General features: G+C 46.7%; 1 protein-coding gene across 1 annotated transcript in view; it reads left to right on the top strand.

Annotated features, from left to right (window-relative positions):
• Positions 1 to 21929, top strand: part of LOC120928184 (transient receptor potential cation channel subfamily M member 2-like) — a 199865-nt gene that overhangs the window by 14372 nt on the left and 163564 nt on the right. The window contains exons 3-6 of the mRNA XM_040339294.1: positions 11213 to 11295; positions 15054 to 15219; positions 18716 to 18896; positions 20463 to 20623. Of these exons, the coding sequence (XP_040195228.1) occupies positions 11213 to 11295; positions 15054 to 15219; positions 18716 to 18896; positions 20463 to 20623 (591 nt within the window). The remainder of the gene's footprint in view (positions 1 to 11212; positions 11296 to 15053; positions 15220 to 18715; positions 18897 to 20462; positions 20624 to 21929) is intronic.

The following is a 21929-nucleotide window of genomic DNA, read 5'->3' as shown; positions in this document are numbered from 1 at the left end:
TTACTGTCTAGCAGTTATTACATGTTATGTTATTATGTTATTTGGTATGATCCTTACCCCCCCTGCTGTTCTGACTAGTTTGGTTGCTCCCACCCACCATTTCCTGCTGTAAACCCCATCTTTGCTTAGTTGCTTGAAAAGTCTGCAGAGTGTGGGAGCTGTGTATCTTCATTGGAAATTTACCTATGGAAAAGCCTCTATGTTTATACCCTTGTTACCTTGAAGCATAAAGAAGCATTGGAAAACACCTCTGGAGTCTTTATTCATTGAGTAAGCTGTCTGTTAAAGTCATCATTCAACCTGCTGCCTACATCCTTACAGACTGGGTCTACAAGAAGCTTGTCACAGGTACAACCGATGCTGATACAGAACAGTAAATTTCCAGTAAATTTCCAGAAGAATCCATCACACAGCTATCTCTGCAGCTTCAGAAACGTGAGTAACCACGTGTGTGTGTGAAGAACAAACATCCTAACACAGGATACCATCTGCAGGCTGTGCACTGAGAGTTAGGCCCGAGTGTCACTGCTGCAGCCCCAGAAGCAATACTGTATGAAGCCAGCCTTCTACTGAATGCTCCATAACTGTTCACTGCCAGGGACTTTTGCCTTTATTGGAGAGCAATGAGTACCTTTTGAACTGCTCAAAGACTGTATCATAGCTTCATCAAGTCCCTAGGATTTATCATTGTCAAGCTGTTTTTGGTTGTGAATCCAATACCTGAATCTACTGAAATAACTGTGTATTCCTGCCTGTATAAAGTGATAGTGAGCTGAGCCATCCAGTCTGAAACAGTTGCAGCACTAGATGTCACAAATATCCAGCTCCTCAGTTCAATCTGCCTAATATCAGAAGTCACTACAGAGCTCAGCTCTGGCAGATTTGTAACAAGACACCAAAACTACAGCACTTGTCATTATGTCTGACAGAGATCCCACAGAGTCACCTGCATTTAGCCAAGATAAAGCAGACTCCTTACTTCATTCTGCTCGTCCCGCTAGAGGCCCTCATCCATCCTTGAAGGCAAGAGAGGTTTATGAAGCAAGTAAGGAAGAAACATATAGTAACCTGACTGCATTATGGCATAAGACTTTAAGTTGTATAAAAAACGCTAACGAAACTAGCAACAATCCTGAGCAATTGAACACTGCTCTCTCAAGGGTTAAGAAGGCATTTGAGAATTATAAAAGACTTTCTGAAAAGTTCTTTTCCCTATTGTCACATTCCAGCATGGAGGAAGCCGCAGTGGAATTAAAGGACTTTACTTCTACTGACCAGCAGAGGCATAGCACATATCTTGAAGCAAAGGCACAGATAGAAGGTAGATTAGCACAGCTACATGAAACTACATCCTGTAAATCTGCTTCTTCCAGACACTCAGGAAAATCTTCTAGATCTGCCCGCTCCTATCATAAATCCTCTTCTAAGTCACTGCGGTCCTGCTCTGTAAGGTCAACACTGAGCCACCAAATAGTCAAAGCTCGCCAGAAGGTCGCAGCAGCCCAGGTTCAAGCCGCCTGCTCTGAAAGAGAAGCAGCCATCAAAGCTCAGCTAGAAATCCTTCAGAAGAGTAAAGAAAAGGAAGTAGCATTGGCGGAATTATCCGTCTTGGAACAAGCCCTATTGGAAGAAGAAGGAGCAGCTTGTCCCAGCTTGGCTGCTTGTCAAGACCCCATTGAAAGGACCCTACAGTTCGTCTTAAGCCAGAACCACGACATCACAGTCCCACCTACAGTTGGAGATTTTTCTCATAATCATCCAGCATGTGGACCAGAAGGCAACGCGTCACAAAATCAAGCTGGTCAACTAGACACACCTGCTAACAGAGACACTCCGCAACTACCGCATGTCACAAAATCAAGTGAGTCAACCTACGCGGCACACGTGCCACCGCAACCCTATGCGAATAGAGATTACAAGGGTACAGCAAAAGACTACAGGATGAACTCTATGACCCCTGTGATACAGTTCTCTTCAACTTCAAATGCTCAGAGACATTCAGACATCAGACCCTTACCTAGATTGAACCCATCTGCAACACCTTTCGCTCCACCAACCAGCCAACTTCAGATACCAACCATGGCTCAAGTCGGCGCACCATCAGTATCCCCGGTGGCTATAAAAACTGAAAGCATCAACGCTACGGAGCTCAGCAAGAGTATGGCTCTACAAAAATTGATCACAACTGGACTGTATAAATTTGATGACCGCCCAGAGAACTACAGGAGTTGGAGATCTACATTTAAGGCGGTAATCAAGAGCTTGCCCGTTGAACCTCAAGCAGAACTCGATTTACTAATAAGGTATTCGGGGCGACAATCTTCAGAACAAGTAAAGAGACTTAAATCTGTTTACATCTATAACTTTAACGCAGGCCTTGATGCTGCCTGGGAACGTCTAGATCAAGACTATGGGAGTCCCGAAGTCATTGAATCTGCCTTATTCCAGAGACTAAACGACTTTCCTAAGATCTCTGTTAAGGACAATCATAAGCTTAGAGAGTTAGGCGACCTCCTTCATGAACTTGAAATTGCTAAGCTAGATCCTAGTTTACCAGGTCTTAGCTATTTAGACACTGCTCAGGGCGTGAATCCTATTGTAGCAAGGTTGCCTAGTTATCTTCAGGGAAAGTGGACTAGTGTAGGATCAAAATATAAGTATGAACATCATGTTTCCTTCCCTCCCTTTTCTTATTTTGCAGAGTTCGTGCGGAAGGTTGCAAAATCCAAGAATGACCCAAGCTTCTTCTATCCAGATACAACCACCACTCCTTTAACCACCTCAAGGGGTATTGCCACCAACAGTAAGTTCAAGGATTTAAAGTATCCTATTGCCGTGAGGAAGACAGAGGTAGCATCCAACGTCTTGGCTACAGGCATTAAGGCAAGCAATCTCAATCAACAGTGTCCTATCCATAATGCGCCACATTCTCTCTCCAAATGCCGTGCATTTAAGGATAAGCCTATTGAAGAACGCAAGTCATTTCTCAAAGAGCATAATATCTGTTTCAAGTGTTGTGCATCCTCCGATCATTTAGCAAGAGACTGTAAGATCACCATCAGATGTTCTCTGTGTAACAGTGCCAAACATGTGGACGCTCTTCATTCAGACCTGTTCAAAAGGAAACCTTCACCCGGCAGCAACCCCAAGCCTACATCAGATGATGGCGGGGAGAGAAGTGAGCAACATGCCAACCCCGTAACCACAAGGTGTACAGAGGTATGTGGAGAAGGGCTTCATAGCAAGTCTTGTAGCAAGATATGTCTTGTAAGGGTTTTTCCTGAAGGATGCCCACAAAATTCCATAAAAATGTATGCCATACTCGACGATCAGAGCAATCGCTCATTGGCCAGTCCAGAATTCTTTGACCTATTCAACATTCATGGAGAGGCCTGGTCCTATACCTTGCAGACATGTGCAGGAAAGATCAATACTTCTGGAAGAAGAGCCCATGGCTTCATAGTGGCATCAGAATATGAGGACATAGAGTTTCCTCTTCCGACTCTAATCGAATGTGATCAGCTACCGAACAACAGAGAAGAAATCCCCATACCAGAGGCTGCACGTCATCACCCCCATTTAAGCCACATTGCTGACTACATTCCACCACTTAACAAGGATGTTAAGATCTTGATTCTACTAGGGAGAGACGTTCCTAGAGTCCATAAAATAAGAGAGTTATGTAACGGTCCAGACGATGCTCCTCAGGCCCAGAAACTTGATCTTGGATGGGTGATAATAGGAGAAGTCTGTTTAGACCAATCTCACAAGCTCTTGGATGTAGCTTCTTACAAAACCAATGTTGCCTATCGGTCGATGAAATGTCCATTGCATTATTATGTGAAGGAAAGACTTGATTTTAAAAACGAAGTTCCATATCAACCACTCCAAAGTATAAACTGCAAGCTCACTTCTCAGAAGGACCTTGGCGATTCAGTGTACCAGACTACTTGCGATGACAACAAGATTGCCCCTTCAGTCGAAGACAAGGAGTTCATCAAGATTATGGTTGAAGAGTTCTTCAAGGACAATTCCAACAGTTGGGTAGCTCCATTATCCTTCCGAGTACCAAGGCTTACTATCCCTAACAATCGAGGACAAGCTATAACCAGATTTGCTGCACTTAAGAAGACTCTCTGTAACAAACCTGAGATCCAAGAGCATTTTCTAGCATTTATGCAGAAGATTTTAGATAACCTTCACGCTGAACCAGCACCAGACCTGTTGCCTAAATGGGAGAAATGGAGAAACTCCATGAAAGTACTGAAAAAACTTAATATCCCACGCTGCTATTCACCCACTTCAACTTCAAGAAGTCTGAGGAAAGAGATTCACGTCTTTTGCGATGCATCTACCGAGGCTATAGCGGCTGTCGCTTATCTCAAGATCATAGATCCCTCTGGGAGATCCAATGTCGGTTTTCTACTAGGAAGAGCCAAGTTAGCTCCAAAACCTGCTCACACTATTCCAAGATTAGAATTGTGTGGCGCAACCCTAGCTGTCGAAGTCACAGAATTCCTGCAAAATGAAATGGACTCTGAAATTGATCAGGTTAAGTACTACACCGACAGCAAGGTCATACTTGGCTACATATGCAACAGCGTAAGGAGGTTCTATGTGTACGTGGCTAACAGGGTAGAACGAATAAGAAAAGTCAGTAGACCTGAACAATGGAACTATGTCCCAACTGGTTTGAATCCCGCAGACATTGCAGTGAGGTCAGTGCCAGCAGGTGTCCTCACGCAAACCATTTGGTTTTCAGGACCCAAGTTTTTATCGGACCAGTCTTCTACAAACTCAAAAGAAGATATCGATTTCCACCTGGTGGATCCAGATACTGATCCAGAAATCCGCCCTGAAGTGATAACATTGAGTTCCAACATCTGCTCAAGAAGAAACTTGGAAGCGATACGCTTTAAACGTTTCTCTTCTTGGAAAAGATTGGTCAAGATTATAGCAAGATTGAGACATATTGCTCAGACTTTCCGCAAGCCCAATCAGACATCGTCTTGTCATGGATGGCACACTTGCAAGGAGTCACCCAATGCGTTAGAGTACGAGAACGCAGAATTGTTCGTCATACGTCTTGTGCAAGAAGAAGTCTTTGCAGAAGAGATTAAATGCTTGAGAGGCAATAGACCAGTCTCAAAGAGTAGCCCACTATTCCAACTGAATCCAATAATCGACAATGAAGGCATGCTTCGAGTCGGTGGATGACTAAATAAGTCAAACCTGCTAAAAGACCAGAAAGCTCACCGTATCCAGTGGCCAGTTGGACTTATTACAAAGGCCATCACCAGTGATGATGGAAGAGTCCGAAGTGTGGAAGTCAGGATCGTTAAGGATGGGGCTTCAAAAACCTTCCTGAGACCAGTCACAGAGACAGTCCTAATAATGCCTGCTTCCAAAAATTCTGATTCAGTGTTATGTGAAGGAGTCACTTAAGACCTTTAATATAGCCAGCTTATAGACTTGAGAAGGCTAGATAGCATGTTACTGTATGCAATGTTAATAATATGTAAAAGAAAACAGAGTATAGTGGTATCTCACGATACCAGGCGGGGAGTGTGCTGTCACACAGCTTTTACTGTCTAGCAGTTATTACATGTTATGTTATTATGTTATTTGGTATGATCCTTACCCCCCCTGCTGTTCTGACTAGTTTGGTTGCTCCCACCCACCATTTCCTGCTGTAAACCCCATCTTTGCTTAGTTGCTTGAAAAGTCTGCAGAGTGTGGGAGCTGTGTATCTTCATTGGAAATTTACCTATGGAAAAGCCTCTATGTTTATATCCTTGTTACCTTGAAGCATAAAGAAGCATTGGAAAACACCTCTGGAGTCTTTATTCATTGAGTAAGCTGTCTGTTAAAGTCATCATTCAACCTGCTGCATACATCCTTACAGACTGGGTCTACAAGAAGCTTGTCACAGGTACAACCGATGCTGATACAGAACACGATCGGTCAAACTGATGGACTGTTTTCATTGGACCAAACCGATCGTGTGTAGGCCCCATCGGTTATTTATCCATAGGTTAAAAAAAAGCAATCTTGTTTTAAATTTAACCGATGAATACCTAACCGATAGAAAAAAAAATGATCGTTAGTAGGCACGTCCATCGGTTAAAAATCCACGCATGCTCAGAATCAAGTCGACGCATGCTTGGAAGCATTGAACTTCATTTTTTTCAGCACGTCGTTGTGTTTTACGTCACCGCGTTCTGACACGATAGTTTTTTTAACTGATGGTGTGTGGGCGCGACGGACCATCAGTCAGCTTCATCGGTTAACCGACAACAACGGTCCTTCAGACCGTTCTCATTGGATGGACCGATCATGTGTACAGGGCATTATACACCATAGTTAATTTATATGCCCCCAATAAGCACCCCATATGCGTCCAATGGGATTGCCTGTCCTTTCAGCCAATCGGGTGACGGGTCTCAGGACCCGCTCCCTGATTTTCTGTGAGGAGGATCAGTGTGACAATGCAGAACATTCATTTGATATTGTCCCACGACTGGTTGGGCTCAGGGCGTAGTGCTCTGCGCCCTGTGCCCACCCTCTTTTGAAGCCTATTAGAGCCTCTGGCTCCAATTACGTGCTTAAAAAACAAACAAAAAAACATCGGAATTCATGCGTCCGGCGCCCTTCATGTAGATTAGGGGCCGGACGCATGGATGGAGGGGGGGTGGCGCCCGTGCACCCCTAATGGATGGGCTGCCACTGTCGGCTACTACTGTTTGGTGTACCAACAAGGCATATACGAGTGGCTCAAAGCAGAGTTCCACCCAAAAATGAAACTTCCGCTTTAAGTGCAGGTGACCCCCAGATTTTGCATGTCATTTTTTGGGGGGAGGAGCAAGTACACTGTTTTTACTAACACCCAGCTCCCACTTCCTCCCCTGGCTCCTCCGCGCTGGAGGGAGGTTCACCTCTAGCCCCCTCCCTCCCTGCAAATTTTCTCGGAAACGTCACAGGTCCCAAAAGATTGCCTGGCCATTCACAGGGCGCAGCGCGGTGAGCGGTAACACAGTGCGTACCCGGCTGTGAAGCCACAGCCAGACGCCCACAATTGGAATGCCGGCGCCTCGGAGAGGAGGGGGAGAGGAGCAGGGCTTCATGCGCCCGTAACGCTGGACCGTGGGACAGGTGAGTGTCTGATTATTAAGCGTTTGGCGACTATTATTAGGAACTACAAGGCCTCCAGGATGGACGACCCAAGTATAATAGCCGCATTAACTGCATGGTCCCTCCTTACTGCATTTATACCCCCAACCAGTTCAAACATATAAGGTCAATATTCCCCTTAAAGCAAACACTTTCCTGATTCCTTACTTCTATTTCCAGAGCTGGGCAGAAAGGTGTGTAAACTTCATAACAGAAGTACAGTATTGCACCTCTGGATCTGACACTTCCGCAGAAAACTAAATTCTGCATTTTCATACTGATCAACCTAACCGAAAGGTAGACGTCCCCCTACTGGTTTGAAAATATACTGGTTCAGAAAACTAACACCACACATCACGCTGAACACATCATCCCCACTGTGAAACATGGTGGTGGCAACATCATGTGGTGGGGATTCTTTTCTTCAGGAGGGACAGGGAAGCTGGTCAGAGTTGATGGGAAGATGGATGGAGCCAAATACAGGGAAATCTCAGAAGAAAAACCTGTTAGAGTCTGAAACACACTTGAGACTGGGGTGGAGGTTCACCTTCCAGCAGGACAACGACCCTAAACATACAGCCAGAGCTACAATGGAATGGTTTACATCAAAGCATATTCATGTGTTAGAATGTCCCAGTCGAAGTCCAGACCTAAATCCAATTGAGAATCTGTGGCAAGACTTAGAAATTGCTGTTCACAGCAATTTTGCATAGACTAATGGGCAAAAACTTCACTATCTAGCTGGTAGAGAAATACCCAAAAAGATTTGAAGCTGTAATTGCAGCGAAAGGTGGTTCTAGAAAGTATTGACTGAATACAAATGCATGCCACACTATACACATATTTATTTGTAAAACATTTTGAAAATCATTTATCATTTTACTTCCACTTTACAATTATGTGAACCAACAATGCACTAGCTTAACCACTTCCCGCCCGGTCAATAGTAAATTGACGTCCGGGAAGTGGTTGTGTAATCCTGACTGGACGTCTATTGACGTCCAGCAGGATAACATGCCGACACAAGCCCGTGGGGGCGCGCGGCGATCGGTGATGCGGGGTGTCTGTCTGCCACCCTGCATCTCCGATCTTGGTAAAGAGCCTCTGGCACTGACTGGCAACATGGGCACTGACTGAAGTGATGCCCAGCAATGCCATCAGTGCCACCCCTCAGTGTCCATCAGTGACACCTCTGAGTGCCCATCCATGCCCAGTGCCCACCAATCAGTGTCCATCTGTGCCACACATAAGTACCCATCAGTACCACCCATAAGTGCCGCCTATGAGTGCCCATCGGTGCCGCCTATGAGTGCCAATCAGTGCCGCATACTAGCGCCGCCTTTCAGTGCCGCCTATCAGTGCCCATCAGTGCCACCTCATTGGTGCCCGTAATTGAAGAAGAAAACGTACTTATTTACAATGAAATTAACAGAAAAAAATAAAAAGGAATTTTTTTTCAAAATTTTCGGTCTTTTTTTAGTTGTTGCGCAAAAAACAAAAAGAGGTGATCAAATACCATCAAAATAAAGCTCTATTTGTGGGAACAAAATGATAAAAAAATTGTTTGGGTACAGTGTAGCATGACCACGCAATTGTCATTCAAAGTGCGACAGCGCCAAAAGCTGAAAATTGGCTTGGAAGGTGCGTAAGTGCCCGGTATGGAAGTGGTAAAAGGAATCTATTTAGAAAAAAAACAAAAACCTTTACAACCCCTTTAACTGTTTACTAGATAGTGTCCTTGGTTAGGTTTAATTGCTCCAAGACCCACCCTAATCCCTATTCTAGTTCTTCAAATAATAAAAAAAAAAACATAAAAAGACATTAAAAAAATCTGCCAGCTCATCGTGTGAAAGACTGAGTGAAAATTTGTGCACCCTGTTAAAAATACCTGGTAAATGACTGTTCTGCACTAAATTGGGATCAGAACCTGGGTTAAAGGAGAAGTCCAGCCTGAGCTGGTTTTGGCTCGGCTTCCCCTATGAATCACAGGAGTGCAATTCGTTTTGCACTCCTGTGATCCGTTTTCAGCAGAGAGTGGTCTGAAGTCCACTCTCTGCTGACATCACAGAAATCAGTCCACGCTTGAAAACCGTCGGATGGAGAAATGTCCGCCGAAAAATTTCCGCTAGGCCGTACACACAACTGGATTTGTCTGCTGGAACTGATCCGCGGATAAATCCCAACGGACAGATCCGGTCGTGTGTACGAGGCCTGAACCTTGTTGCCTGTTATATTTTTGAAGGGCTAGATTCAGGTAGGGCGGCGCATTTGTACGGCGGCGTAACGTATCGTATTTACGCTACGCCGCCGTAAATCAGAGAGGCAAGTGCTGTATTCACAAAGCACTTGCCTCCTAAGTTACGGCGGCGTAGCGTAAATGGGGCTGGCGTAAGCCTAATTCAAATGAGTATGAGGGGGGCATTTTTTATGTAAATGGGTGGTGACCCAACGTGATTGACGTTTTTTTACGAATGGCGCATGCGCCGTCCGTGTACATATCCCAGTATGCATTGCTCCAAAGTACGCCGCAAGGACGTATTGGTTTCGTCATGAACGTAAATTACGTAAAAAATTCACAACGTCCATACTTAACATTGCGTACGCCTCATAGAAGCAGGAGCAACGTTACGCCGAAAAAGCCTTACGCAAACGGCGTAAAAAAATTCCGCCGGGCGCACGTACATTTGTGAATCGGCGTATCCAGGTCATTTGCATATTCTACGCCGAAAACGACGGAAGCGCCACCTAGCGGCCAGCGTAAGTATGCACCCTAAGATACGACGGTGTAAGAGACTTACGCCAGTCGGATCTTAGCCTAATTCCAGCGTATCTTGCTTTCTGAATACAGAAAGAAGATACGACGGCGCAGATTTGAATTTAGGCGGCGTATCTATAGATACGCCGGCGTAATTCAATGCTGAATCTAGCTCGAAGTTTCTGGTGGGATTCTGATGTCAGATTGACGTCACAGGGTGGGGGCGGTGTAGTGATATAAATGTATAGTGGAGTCAGATCAGATAATTGATATTTAGGTATTAGTATGATGACTATAAGTTATGTCCCGCAGCAATACCCCAGGCTCTTCAGAGAGTGCATTTATTTGATTTCCAATACAGAACAAAGTCCAAATTCCACAGATGATCCAACAGAGTAATTCAGAATCCCATCTTTTCCTAGACCTGTGCCATATTTCTCAGTGACAAGACTGACTGAATGCCAGCTTGAATGTCTCAAATACTGGTCTCACACTGGAGGGAGGGGTTCTTCCAGGTGGACCAAATGTTTCCCTGAATGAATACCCCCTCAAGTCTAATTACCATCAATAAATACTTCCTAGGTTGTCTTGCATAAGATTAACACATCAAAGGGTCTTCAGCTGTCCCTTTGATATGTTAGAATTCAGCTGGCTTGGACAGTTCAACTGAATTCCTGGTCAATATGGTAATGCAATACACTATATTGTGCAATACATACCTACACATAAATATTAATAATACTACAGGCGGTACCATTCTCTTCTATTTATTTCAATTTTTGCATCTTCTGATTGGTGGATAATGTATATATATTCTGCTCTGACACTGTTGCACTTTATCACATGCCTGACAAAGGGGCCCTGCGCGGCTCTGAAACGTTGGATCTTCCAGGTGCCTGGACTGATGCCGCCTCAGCCTCTCAGCGAGCCGCTGAGACGGCCGCTCCCCGTCCCTCCACAGTTCATTCTTACAATGAGCAAGGACTCGGAGGAGCAGAGCGGAGAGCTGCTGATTGACAGTCAGCAGCTCTATGCTTGAGGAGCTGTGAGAGCTGAGCCATTGGCGGTGTTCAACCGCTCGGTTCCCAATGCAGAGGCATCAGGGGACAAATGCTGCATCCACCGAGGTAAGTATAAACCTGCAAAAAAAAATCCTTTACTTCTCAGCTGGACCAAGTAAAAGGTCTGCACTACATTTCTGTGAAGCCTTTTTTTTTTCCTTTTTTTATAATCAGAATGTTTTGTTTTTTTTTGGTCGCTTTCAAATTTACTATCATTCATTGACAGGCTGGTGAACTTAATTCCTGGGTTTCAAAACATATTAAGAAAAAAGAGTGTGTTGTTTTCATCCCACAAGAGTCTAGCAAAGAGTAAGTACATCATCTGCCATAAAGTTCTTTTTTTTTATATATTTTGGCTGAAAGTGATAAAAAATATTGATCTATTCTTTAAAGCTTCATTACTACATATTACTCTACTATGCTAGGTCACAGATGTTCTGTCCCTTTAACCAGTTCTATAGCCAAAAGACTGCTACATGGTCGTCCATTACTGGGAGGGCATCCATAGGCATCCTCCCAGAAGCCCGCCCCCGAGCACCTTCTGCTGCACACATCTGACGCGCTCTGTGATCGCTTTTTGTTTCGGACACAGCTGGTCACAGATCAGGGTAAAGAGCCAATCACAGGGGCCCTTTACCATGTGATCAGCTGTTTTCAATCACAGCTGATCACATGTAAACAGACTTGCCAGTTATCAGCTATCCTCTCCTCCCACACTGTGTCTGTGTGAGGAAAGGAGAGCCGTTAACTGGCATGCCCGTCAGCACATCATTTACATTGATTATCAGTGTAGCCCCCATCAGTACAAAAGCAAAACAAACGTATGTGCTGCACGCTGGTAAACTGGGTTGTCCAGGAATATAATAAAAGTAAATGGATGGGAGGGTAAAAAAAAATCTTTCTTTCAAGAAATCCATAAAGTACTTTTCTGTGTGTAGCAATGAGATAAGAATGCAGGGCCAGATTCTCGTACATCCACGTATCTTTGCGACGGCGTTTACGTATCCGATTTACGTTACGCCTCCGCAACTTAGACGGGCAAGTGCTGTATTCTCAAAGCACTGGCTCTGTAAGTACGGCGGCGTAGCGTAAACCGGCCGGCGTAAGCCCGCCTAATTCAAATTTGGAACAGGGGGGCGTGTGTTATGTAAAATAACCATGACCCGACGTGATTGACGTTTTTCACGAACGGCGCATGCGCCGTCCGTGGAAATCTCCCAGTGTGCATTGCTCCTAATACGCCGCAAGGACGTATTGGTTTTGACGTGAACGTAAATTACGTCCAGCCCCATTCATGGACGAGTTCCGCAAACGACGTAACATTTTTAAATTTTGTCGCAGGAACGACGGCCATACTTAACATTGGTACGCCGCACTTACGCCACCATATAGCAGGGGTAACTTTATGCCGGGAAAAGCCTAACGTAAACGGCGTAACTTTACTGCGTCGGGCGTACGTTCGTGAATTCACGTATCTAGCTGATTTACATATTTTGATGCGTAAATCAGCGTACACGCCCCTAGCGGCCAGCGTAAATATGCAGTTACGATCCGACGGCGTAAGAGACTTACGCCTGTCGGATCTAAGGGAAATCTATGCCTAACTGATTCTAAGAATCAGGCGCATAGATACGACGGCGCAACTCAGAGATACGGCGGCGTATCTGGTGATACGCCATCGTATCTCGGTTGTGAATCTGGGCCGCAGTCTTTGTAAAAGTGTGCAGTCATTTTTTTTTGGTTTACTTGCGGTAAAATCAAGGGTCTGTAAACACATACCAGCCAGGGAAAGTCCAAAGTAAACACACCAGGTTGCGGCCACTGGAGACGTCTGGCTCTAATTCAATGTGTAAACAAGCAAGGACCCACCAAAAAGATGGCCACTCTGTGTAATCCACAGGACCTGGAAGTGATGTCATAGGCAGTGCTGTGGAACAGGGGTGATTAAGTCACCGCCAACCCGCAGTGGGTTGTGGGAGTGAACCCAGGGCCACTCTTTCACCAATGAGATGACGCGTTTCAAAGCTCCTCACCTTATCAAATCCAAATAGGTGAGCAAGAGAGGGGAATAAATAATCACTACAGATCACATGGGGAGATGGAGTGACCAGCTTATTGGTTCACGGACCCATCTATCCTGACACCAAGCACTGTTCACAAATACTCAAGTCTAGTACACACCACAATATTTTATTCCTTTAACACAGCTCCAGTCTGAGCCGCTGTACTAAAGCTTAGTACACACAGGCCAAATGTTGGTCAATATTGGCCGGTTCAATAAAAAAAACGGCCAACATTCGGCCCGTGTGTATGACAGCCGGTCAGACAGAAGCAGGCCTATCTGCCAGCTTCTCTCGGACTTTGTCACGTACCTTACCAGAGGCCGAAGTGCTGAGAGGGCTTCCCTTGCGACTAAGTGCAGAACGCCCCCTGGAGGTGACACAGGGGAAGCTATGCCCAGAGATGCAGGAGTTGCCAGCTGCGACTTGCTGAGTAGATGTTGGCGATCAGCTGTAGACCAGGATACGCAGTCAGGCAGGGGTACCACGGAAGTAGTAGATGAGGTGGACTGGCAGGAAACCCAGGGGTGGGAGTCAGGAGCCGAGCCGGTAGTCATACACAGGAAGCAGGAAGTGACTGGAACAGGTCAGAAGGCAAGCCAGGGGTCATGCACGGAAAAGTCTGGTCAGGCAAGCCGGGTCGTCAACAGGAATACAAGGAGAACAGGAACACGGATTCAGGATCACATCAAGGGCTGAAGATCATGCAGCAGTTGGTGACTGCTGCAACAAGCTTTAAATAGGGCACTGACGCCAGGAGTCCCGCCCGCATTGCGTGCGTAATGGCGCACGCGCGTGCGTAGTAAAGAACAATGGGCTGGATTCATGAAGCAATTGCGCCTGTGTAACCAATTGCCCCGGCGTAACGAATGCTCCTGATTCAGGAACCTCGTTACGCCGACTGCAGCCTAAGATATGCGCAGCATAAGGCTCTTATGCCCGCATATCTTAGGCTGCATTCTTGCGATGGCCGCTAGGTGGCGTTCCCGTTGTGCTCAGCGTATAGTATGCAAATTGCATACTAAGGCCGATTCACACCGTTATGCGAGCCCTGCGTACGCAGTATACATCGTTTCCGTACGGCGTCTTTCGCGTAAGGCTGCCCCTGCTATTAGCAGGGGCAGCCAATGTTATGTATACCCGTCGTTCCCGCGTCGCAAAATTTCAAATTTACGTAGTTTGCGTAAGTGATTCGTGAATGGCGCTGGACGCCATTCACTTTAAAGCAAATGACGTCCTTGCGACGTCATTTGCCGCAATGCACGTCGGGAAAGTTTCCCGACGGAGCATGCGCTCTACGATCGGCGCGGGAACGCGCCTAATTTAAATGATTCCCGCCCCCTACGGGATCATTTCAATTGCGCGCGCTTATGCCGGGCATTTTGCCGGCGCGCCCACGCAATTTACGGAGCTACTGCTCCGTGAATCAAGGGCAGCGCAGTAAATTTGCGGGGGCGCAGGGCAAAAACGTTGCCCTGCACCTCCGCAAAAAAAGCGCAAATGTACCTGAATCCAGCCCAATGTATTTATGGTGTTGTTGCCCGTATGCGCGCGCATGCGCCTTGTGCTCGTATGAGCGGGCATTGTGCTCGTATGCGCGCGCATGCGCACTGTGCTCGTAGGTCCGTGCAAGACAGGTCTGCCAGTTCTTCCACGGTTGGTTCTCTGACAGACTTGCATGTTGGAAAACCAGCATCTGAGTGGCTCCAAATCAGCACTCTCAGCCAAATGGCTGAGAGCGTTGTCCGAAGTGTTCTGGCGGGGGGCACCATCCCCTTGTCAGAACACCCCTTCTCAGCACCCCTTCTCTACCCGCCCTCAGCTTATTTCCACTCTCCCAATGTGAGCAGTAGGGTGGGAATTTTGAGGGTTGTCTATAGGGTCCTATACATTTATTATTTGATGTGTGGTGGGATAGGTCTTAAGTGCTGGGTTCAATTTGTCTATTTAAATATAGCAATCACATTATGTTGAAAATATTTTATAGATGCTCTATTGCTCACTTAGGGAGACCTGTGGATGTGGTTACACCAGAGGAACCCATTTACATGACACCTCACATCCTATTAGGCCACCTGAAACCAGTTGGGACCCTCAGAAACATGTCGAAGAATTCCCTAGTGATGCACATGGGGACATGTCATTTACAGGAACCACCAGGACCCGGGCCAAGGTAAGCTTGTTGGGTGGTGTAACGGTCACCACCGTTTACTACCTTCCATCACATCCAAGACAGCTTATCGACACTCCAACCAACAGGACCCGATCCATCCCATTTGCCCAGAATCAAGACGAGACACGCAGCTCTGTACGTGTTCCAAATGTAAGACAACTTTTAATGGTAACTTTCAGTCTTATATACAGTACAAGGCATTAAAGGAACAATCAACTCCCCACCCACACATCACACCGTGGGGGGCTTCAATCACATTCTTTGAGCTAATTACTAAACATTCTAGACATGTCGGCGCCGGCCTATAATTATCATGACCTAATCACTGCACATTCCTTCATTAACAGAACTCAAACAAAACACCATCACACAATGAGTTCCCTTCAATCCACATCTTTAGACAGATGTTCTGTCTCCGACAGACAGGTAGTCACACCTTTACACAATGGACAATGAAATGTCTAGGAGTAGATGCAATTAACACCTTTCAACAGAATGTGTCCCCACATTGAATAAGCCAACAACTTGTGATATCTCAAGACATAATTTCTCAGTCACCCTATGGCCCTATCGGACATAAGGTGACCCTAGACATAAGACTCCTTGGTGACGCCTGTAACGGTCACCACCGTTTACGACCTTCCATCACATCCACGACAGCTTATCGACACTCCAACCGACAGGACCCGATTCCCATTTCATTTGCCCAGAATCAAGACGAGACACGCAGCTCTGTACTTGTTCCAAATGTAAAGATTTTTTAATGATTTCTCTCAGTCTTTTTATATAGTACAACAGGTCACAGAATTTACAGGAACAATCAAACTGTCCCCCCCCCCCCCAATCACACACTAAGGCTAATTACTAAACATTCCTCAATTACTAACAACAAAAGCCTTCACCCACTCCGTCTCCGCATACCTCTTGACACCTCTGAGCATCAATAGATTGTAGACAGGGTTATCACACGTAAGCAGTCTTTAGTATGCATAATTAGAGTTCTGGGAGCAGACCTGGGATTAACACCTGTCCGTTACAACACCTTTACACAAGGACAATGGAATGTCCTCCAAGCCCTGATGCAATTAGCATGTCACTAGACTAATCATAGAAATGAGTGATAGAATATTGACTGGTTGGGGTCACAATTAACCAACATCTTGTAGTCTCTCAAGATCCTGCAATATGAACTGTCCGTGATGTCAAATCTCATGTAATCCATGAATTACGATTCACTTGCCACTCCATGCCCAAAGGGCACAGAGTGGACTCAGACCCAAGAGTTATCAGTGACGCTGACACAGGAGTATCCTCCATCCTCACAAAGTCTCTGTTTGTCCCGGGTCATTCCGTTACATCTCTCCCCTTTCGGTGGGAGACTGACACAGGAGGAGACCCCGAACGGGTTGACTCCGAAGTCAGTCAGTAGATCCAGTCCTCCAATGCTGGTATCCATACCGTACCCCAAATAAATGGCTCCAAACAGAGCATTACTCACCCAACCAACCTCTGTCTCTCTCAGAGAATCTGCCTGCCGCTGGGGAGAGGCCTGGACTGGCCCTTCTCCCTGGAGTCCTTTCAGCCGCTGGAGAGAAGACAGGGTGACTGGGCTCAGTTCCTCATGCTGCTGGGGATCTGGGCCAACTGCCCCCCATCCCTGGGGTATACCAGTGGAGACTGAAGTCCCATCCACTGGTGGTAGAAAATCCCCTGATGCTTGCAAAGCCAAGCCGACATCCTCCTGTCTCGGTGACGCACCATTTTCTGGGGTTGTGTCAGTGGAGACCACAGTCCCATCCACTGCCACAGGAACTCCCTCTTCCATTAGTAGAGAGCAGAGGCTTGTGGCACTCTGCTCTGTTGCCAGCTCTTCTGCTGGGTCGCTTGGAGTGGAGACCACAGTCCCATCCACTCCCACAGGAACTCCCTCTCCTGCTAGGTGAGAGCAGAGGCTTGTGGTGCTCTGCTCTGTTGCCAGCTCTTCTGCTGGGTCGCTTTGGGGGGAGACCACAGTCCCATCCCCCGATGTCAGCTCAAGCTGCAGTTGTGTGCCGCAGCCAGTAGCATCCTGCCCTGCCGCCAGAGATTCAGCTGGGAGTAAATGCTTTACCACCACAGCTTGTTGCTGGGGAGAGGGGCCAATTGCCCCGGCTCCCTGGAACTCCACTTCCATGGTGACTGGCATCTGTACCTCTCCCCTCTCTTCAGTTGGTGCTGCTGTGACTTCTGCTGCTGCAGCACCTCTTTGCTCTAGCCAAGTGGCATCCACAGCCGCTATAACCCGGTCTATGATCTCCGGTGGAGGATTAGGTCCATACTATGCCAGTCCACGTCTAACAGCCCGGTCCCAAAACTCTTCATCGGGTGTCCTGTCTGTTACGCTGGGCCTCTCAGCTCTATCCATTTCGACAAGTTGTGCGATAATGTCCCTTCTCTTACGGTTGCAGGCCGATCTGCCCCGGCTCTCCAGTAAGTCCTTGAGGGAAGAGAGCTTCAGCCGTTCATACAGCGTCTCCATCGTCCTGTGTCCTTGTCGCCGTCCTTTAAGCGATGGAATTATCCCACTGCTGTGCCACCACTGTAACGGTCACCACCGTTTACGACCTTCCATCCCATCCACGACAACAGCTCATCTGACACACAGACAGACCAGCAGGCATCCCATTTTCCCAGAATCAAGACGAGACACGCAGCTCTGTACTTGTTCCAAATGTAATGATACTTTAATGATTTCTCTCAGTCTTTTTATATAGTACAACAGGTCACAGAATTTACAGGAACAATCAAACTGCCCCCCCCCCCCAATCACACACTAAGGCTAATTACTAAACATTCCTCAATTACTAACAACAAAAGCCTTCACCCACTCCGTCTCCGCATACCTCTTGACACCTCTGAGCATCAATAGATTGTAGACAGGGTTATCACACATAAGCAGTCTTTAGTATGCATAATTAGAGTTCTGGGAGCAGACCTGGGATTAACACCTGTCCGTTACAACACCCTTACACAAGGACAATGGAATGTCCTCCAAGCCCTGATGCAATTAGCATGTCACTAGACTAATCATAGAAATGAGTCATAGAATATTGACTGGTTGGGGTCACAATTAACCAACATCTTGTAGTCTCTCAAGATCCTGCAATATGAACTGTCCGTGATGTCAAATCTCATGTAATCCATGAATTACGATTCACTTGCCACTCCATGCCCAAAGGGCACAGAGTGGACTCAGACCCAAGAGTTATCAGTGACGCTGACACAGGAGTATCCTCCATCCTCACAAAGTCTCTGTTTGTCCCGGGTCATTCCGTTACAGGAGTACCCCTCATCCTTACAAAGTCTCTGGGTGTCCCGGGTCATTCCGTTACATCTGGTAAAGCACATTACTGTATGCAGTAGAAGACTAGACTGCCGCTGGCCACCTTTTATCATATTAATGGTTAGGTTTAAACATCTTGCTGTTTAAGTGACTTTAGGCTCTGTTTCTCAACAGTATGTGCGCGCATCCTGCGACACTCATCCCAGCAAATTGTTTGAGCTGATGACAGAGCAGTGGGAGCTTTGTGTACCAAGTCTCCTTATATCTGTGACAGGAGGAGCCAAAAACTTCAACATCAGTCCAAGGCTGAAGACTCAGTTCAGTCGGGGCCTTGTGAATGCTGCACAAAGCACAGGTAACGGTGGCCTTCTACAATGACCATCCTTCTGTTTAACTGTCACTGCTATCCTCACTTGTAATCAGTGGCGTCGGGAGGGGGGGCTGGAGCCCCAAATGGGGCTCCAGCCCTGTGTTTGATGGCACAGTGGCTGTGTTTGATGGGCACAGTGGCTGCGTGTGATGGGCACACTGGCAGCACACTGGTGGCAATTGATGGGGCAAACTGGCAGCACACTGGCGGCAATTGATGGGGCAAACTGGCGGCAGTTGATGGGCACACTGGCGGCAGTTGATGGGCACACTAGCAGCAATTGATGGGCACACTGGCGGCAATTGATGAGGCAAACTGGCAGCACACTGGCTGCAATTGATGGGCACACTGTCGGCAATTGATGGGGCAAACTGGCAACAATTGATAGTTACAGTGGCTGTGTTTGATGGCACAGTGGCTGCGTTTGATGGGTACAGTGGCTGCGTGTGATGGGCACAGTGGCTGTGTGTGATGGGCACAGTGGCTAAGTTTGATGGGCACAGTGGCTGCGTGTGATGGGCACAGTGGCTGTGTGTGATGGGCACATTGGTTGCGTTTGATGGGCACAGTGGCTGCGTGTGATGGGCACAGTGGCTGCGTGTGATGGGCACACTGGCAGCACACTGGTGGCAATTAATGGGGCAAACTGGCATCACACTGGCGGCAATTGATGGGGCAAACTGGCAGCACACTGGCGGCAATTGATGGGCACACTGGCAGCACACTGGTGGCAATTGATGGGCACACTGGTGGCAATTGATGGGCACACTAGTGGCAATTGATGGGCACACTGGCGGCAATTGATGGGGCAAACTGGCAGCACACTGGTGGCAATTGATGGGGCAAACTGGCAGCACACTGGTGGCAATTGATGGACACACTGGCGGCAATTGATGGGGCAAACTGGCAGCACACTGGTGGCAATTGATGGGGCAAACTGGCAGCACACTGGTGGCAATTGATGGACACACTGGCGGCAATTGATGGGGCAAACTGGCAACAATTGATGGTTACAGTGGCTGTGTTTGATGGGCACAGTGGCTGCGTGTGATGGGCACAGTGGCTGAGTTTGATGGGCACAGTGGCTGCGTGTGATGGGCACAGTGGTTGCGTTTGATGGGCACAGTGGCTGCGTTTGATGGGCACAGTGGCTGCGTGTGATGGGCACAGTGGCTGCATTTGATTGGGACAGTGGCTGCGTTTGATGCGCACAGTGGCGACATGTGTTGGCACAGTGGCTGCATGTGATGGCACAGTGGCTGCGTTTGGTGGCATAGTGAGGCTGCAATTGATGTTTTTTTTTTTTTCTTGCTAGTCAGAGAAGGCAAGCATGGCTCAAAATAACACACACAAAAACATTTTTTTTTATCTGCCATTTTTTATTAACAAAGTGCTGGTCACCTCAGTCAGACACCACCCAACTTAAGTAAGAAAGTGGGTGATGATATGGGTGGGCACAGAGGATTACAGCGCAGAGAGTGAAATGATCCCAGGCACTAGGAATACTCTGTTTTTCCTATAACCGATCTCTCCTCCTTTTCTTACATACAGGGGCCTGGATCATCACCGGAGGGACTCACGCTGGGGTCATGAAGCACGTAGGTGAGGCCATACGAGATTTCAGTAGAGGCGAAGAAGACTCAGAGATTGTCCTGATAGGCATTGCCACCTGGGGCATCGTCCACAACCAAAAATCACTGCTCAGTGAGGCGGCAAGTATACATATTCTACAGCATATAGAATATTACCTTCATAGAAATACTCTGAACTAGCTGAGGTTACAATTAATCAGCGTTGTTTGTGACCTTTTCTTTATGGAACACGAGATTTAAGAATTAGGGGAAGCTACACATCTGTTATTTAGCTTAGAAAAGAATTCTCCAATAAAATGTTGGAGTTTAATGTCCTGTACACACGAGCGGAATTTCCGTTGGATGTTTTTTTCCGACGGAATTTCGCTCAAGCTTGGCTTGCATACACCACGGTCACACAAAAGTTCTCTGAACTTTCAAGCGTTAAGAACGTGGTGACGTACAACACTACGACGAGGCGAGAAAAAGAAGTTCAATGCTTCCGAGCATGCATGATTTTATTCCCGTTGGAAAAGCATACAGACAAACGGATTTTATGATAGGAATGCAAGTCCGTCGGAAGTTACGTCAGAAAAAGTCAGATGAAAAGCTCCCATCAAGCTTTTTCCATCGAAAATTCTGACCGTGTGTACACGGCATTAGTGAAAGTTAATCGTGTGACACAATGCTGCTTGTGTATGGCGGCTACTAGCCTTTACAGTGTAGTATCTCTATGAATAAGCTCCGGCAGGAATGAAACGTGTGGCGGCTTGCAGCACCGGCTGGAACAGTTTGTGCATTGAGCTTTTGATTAGGTATACAAGGGGCTTCTAATGCATAGGGCTTCCTTCATTTTCCTTTCTTGTTCCATTCGGCCCCACATCCAATCAATATCCAAAATGCTGCCACCTCAACCTCTGCAGCATCTCTAAAATACGCCCCTTCCCTTCCTAACCAATTACACCGCCAAGCTCCTAGTTCACTCCCTGGTCATCTCTCACTTTGACTACTGCAACTCCCTCCTCATTGGGTTAGCTTTACATAGGCTACCCCCCCCTTCAGTCCATCAAAGTTACATAGTTAGTCAGGTTGAAAAAAGACATAAGTCCATCAAGTTCAACCATAAGAAATAAAATAATAATAATAATAATAATAATATCGTACAATCACATATACCCAATTCTATACCCACAGTTGATCCAGAGGAAGGCAAAAAAAAACAGCAAAGCATGAGATCCAATTTGCTACAGCAGGGGAAAAAATTCCTTCCTGATCCCCCGAGAGGCAATCGGATATTCCCCTATAAATGTTGGTACTCAGTTATATTATGTACATTTAGGAAAGTATTCAGGCCTTTCTTAAAGCAGCTTACTGAGCTGGCCAGAACCACCTCTGCAGGGAGTCTGTTCCACATTTTCACAGCTCTTACTGTGAAGAAACCTTTCCG

This window comes from Rana temporaria, chromosome 2 (genome assembly GCF_905171775.1).
Source record: "Rana temporaria chromosome 2, aRanTem1.1, whole genome shotgun sequence".
Taxonomy (NCBI): Eukaryota; Metazoa; Chordata; class Amphibia; order Anura; family Ranidae; genus Rana; species Rana temporaria.
The sequence above is the reverse complement of the archived record's forward strand: the minus strand, read 5'-3'. Positions and strand labels throughout refer to the sequence as shown.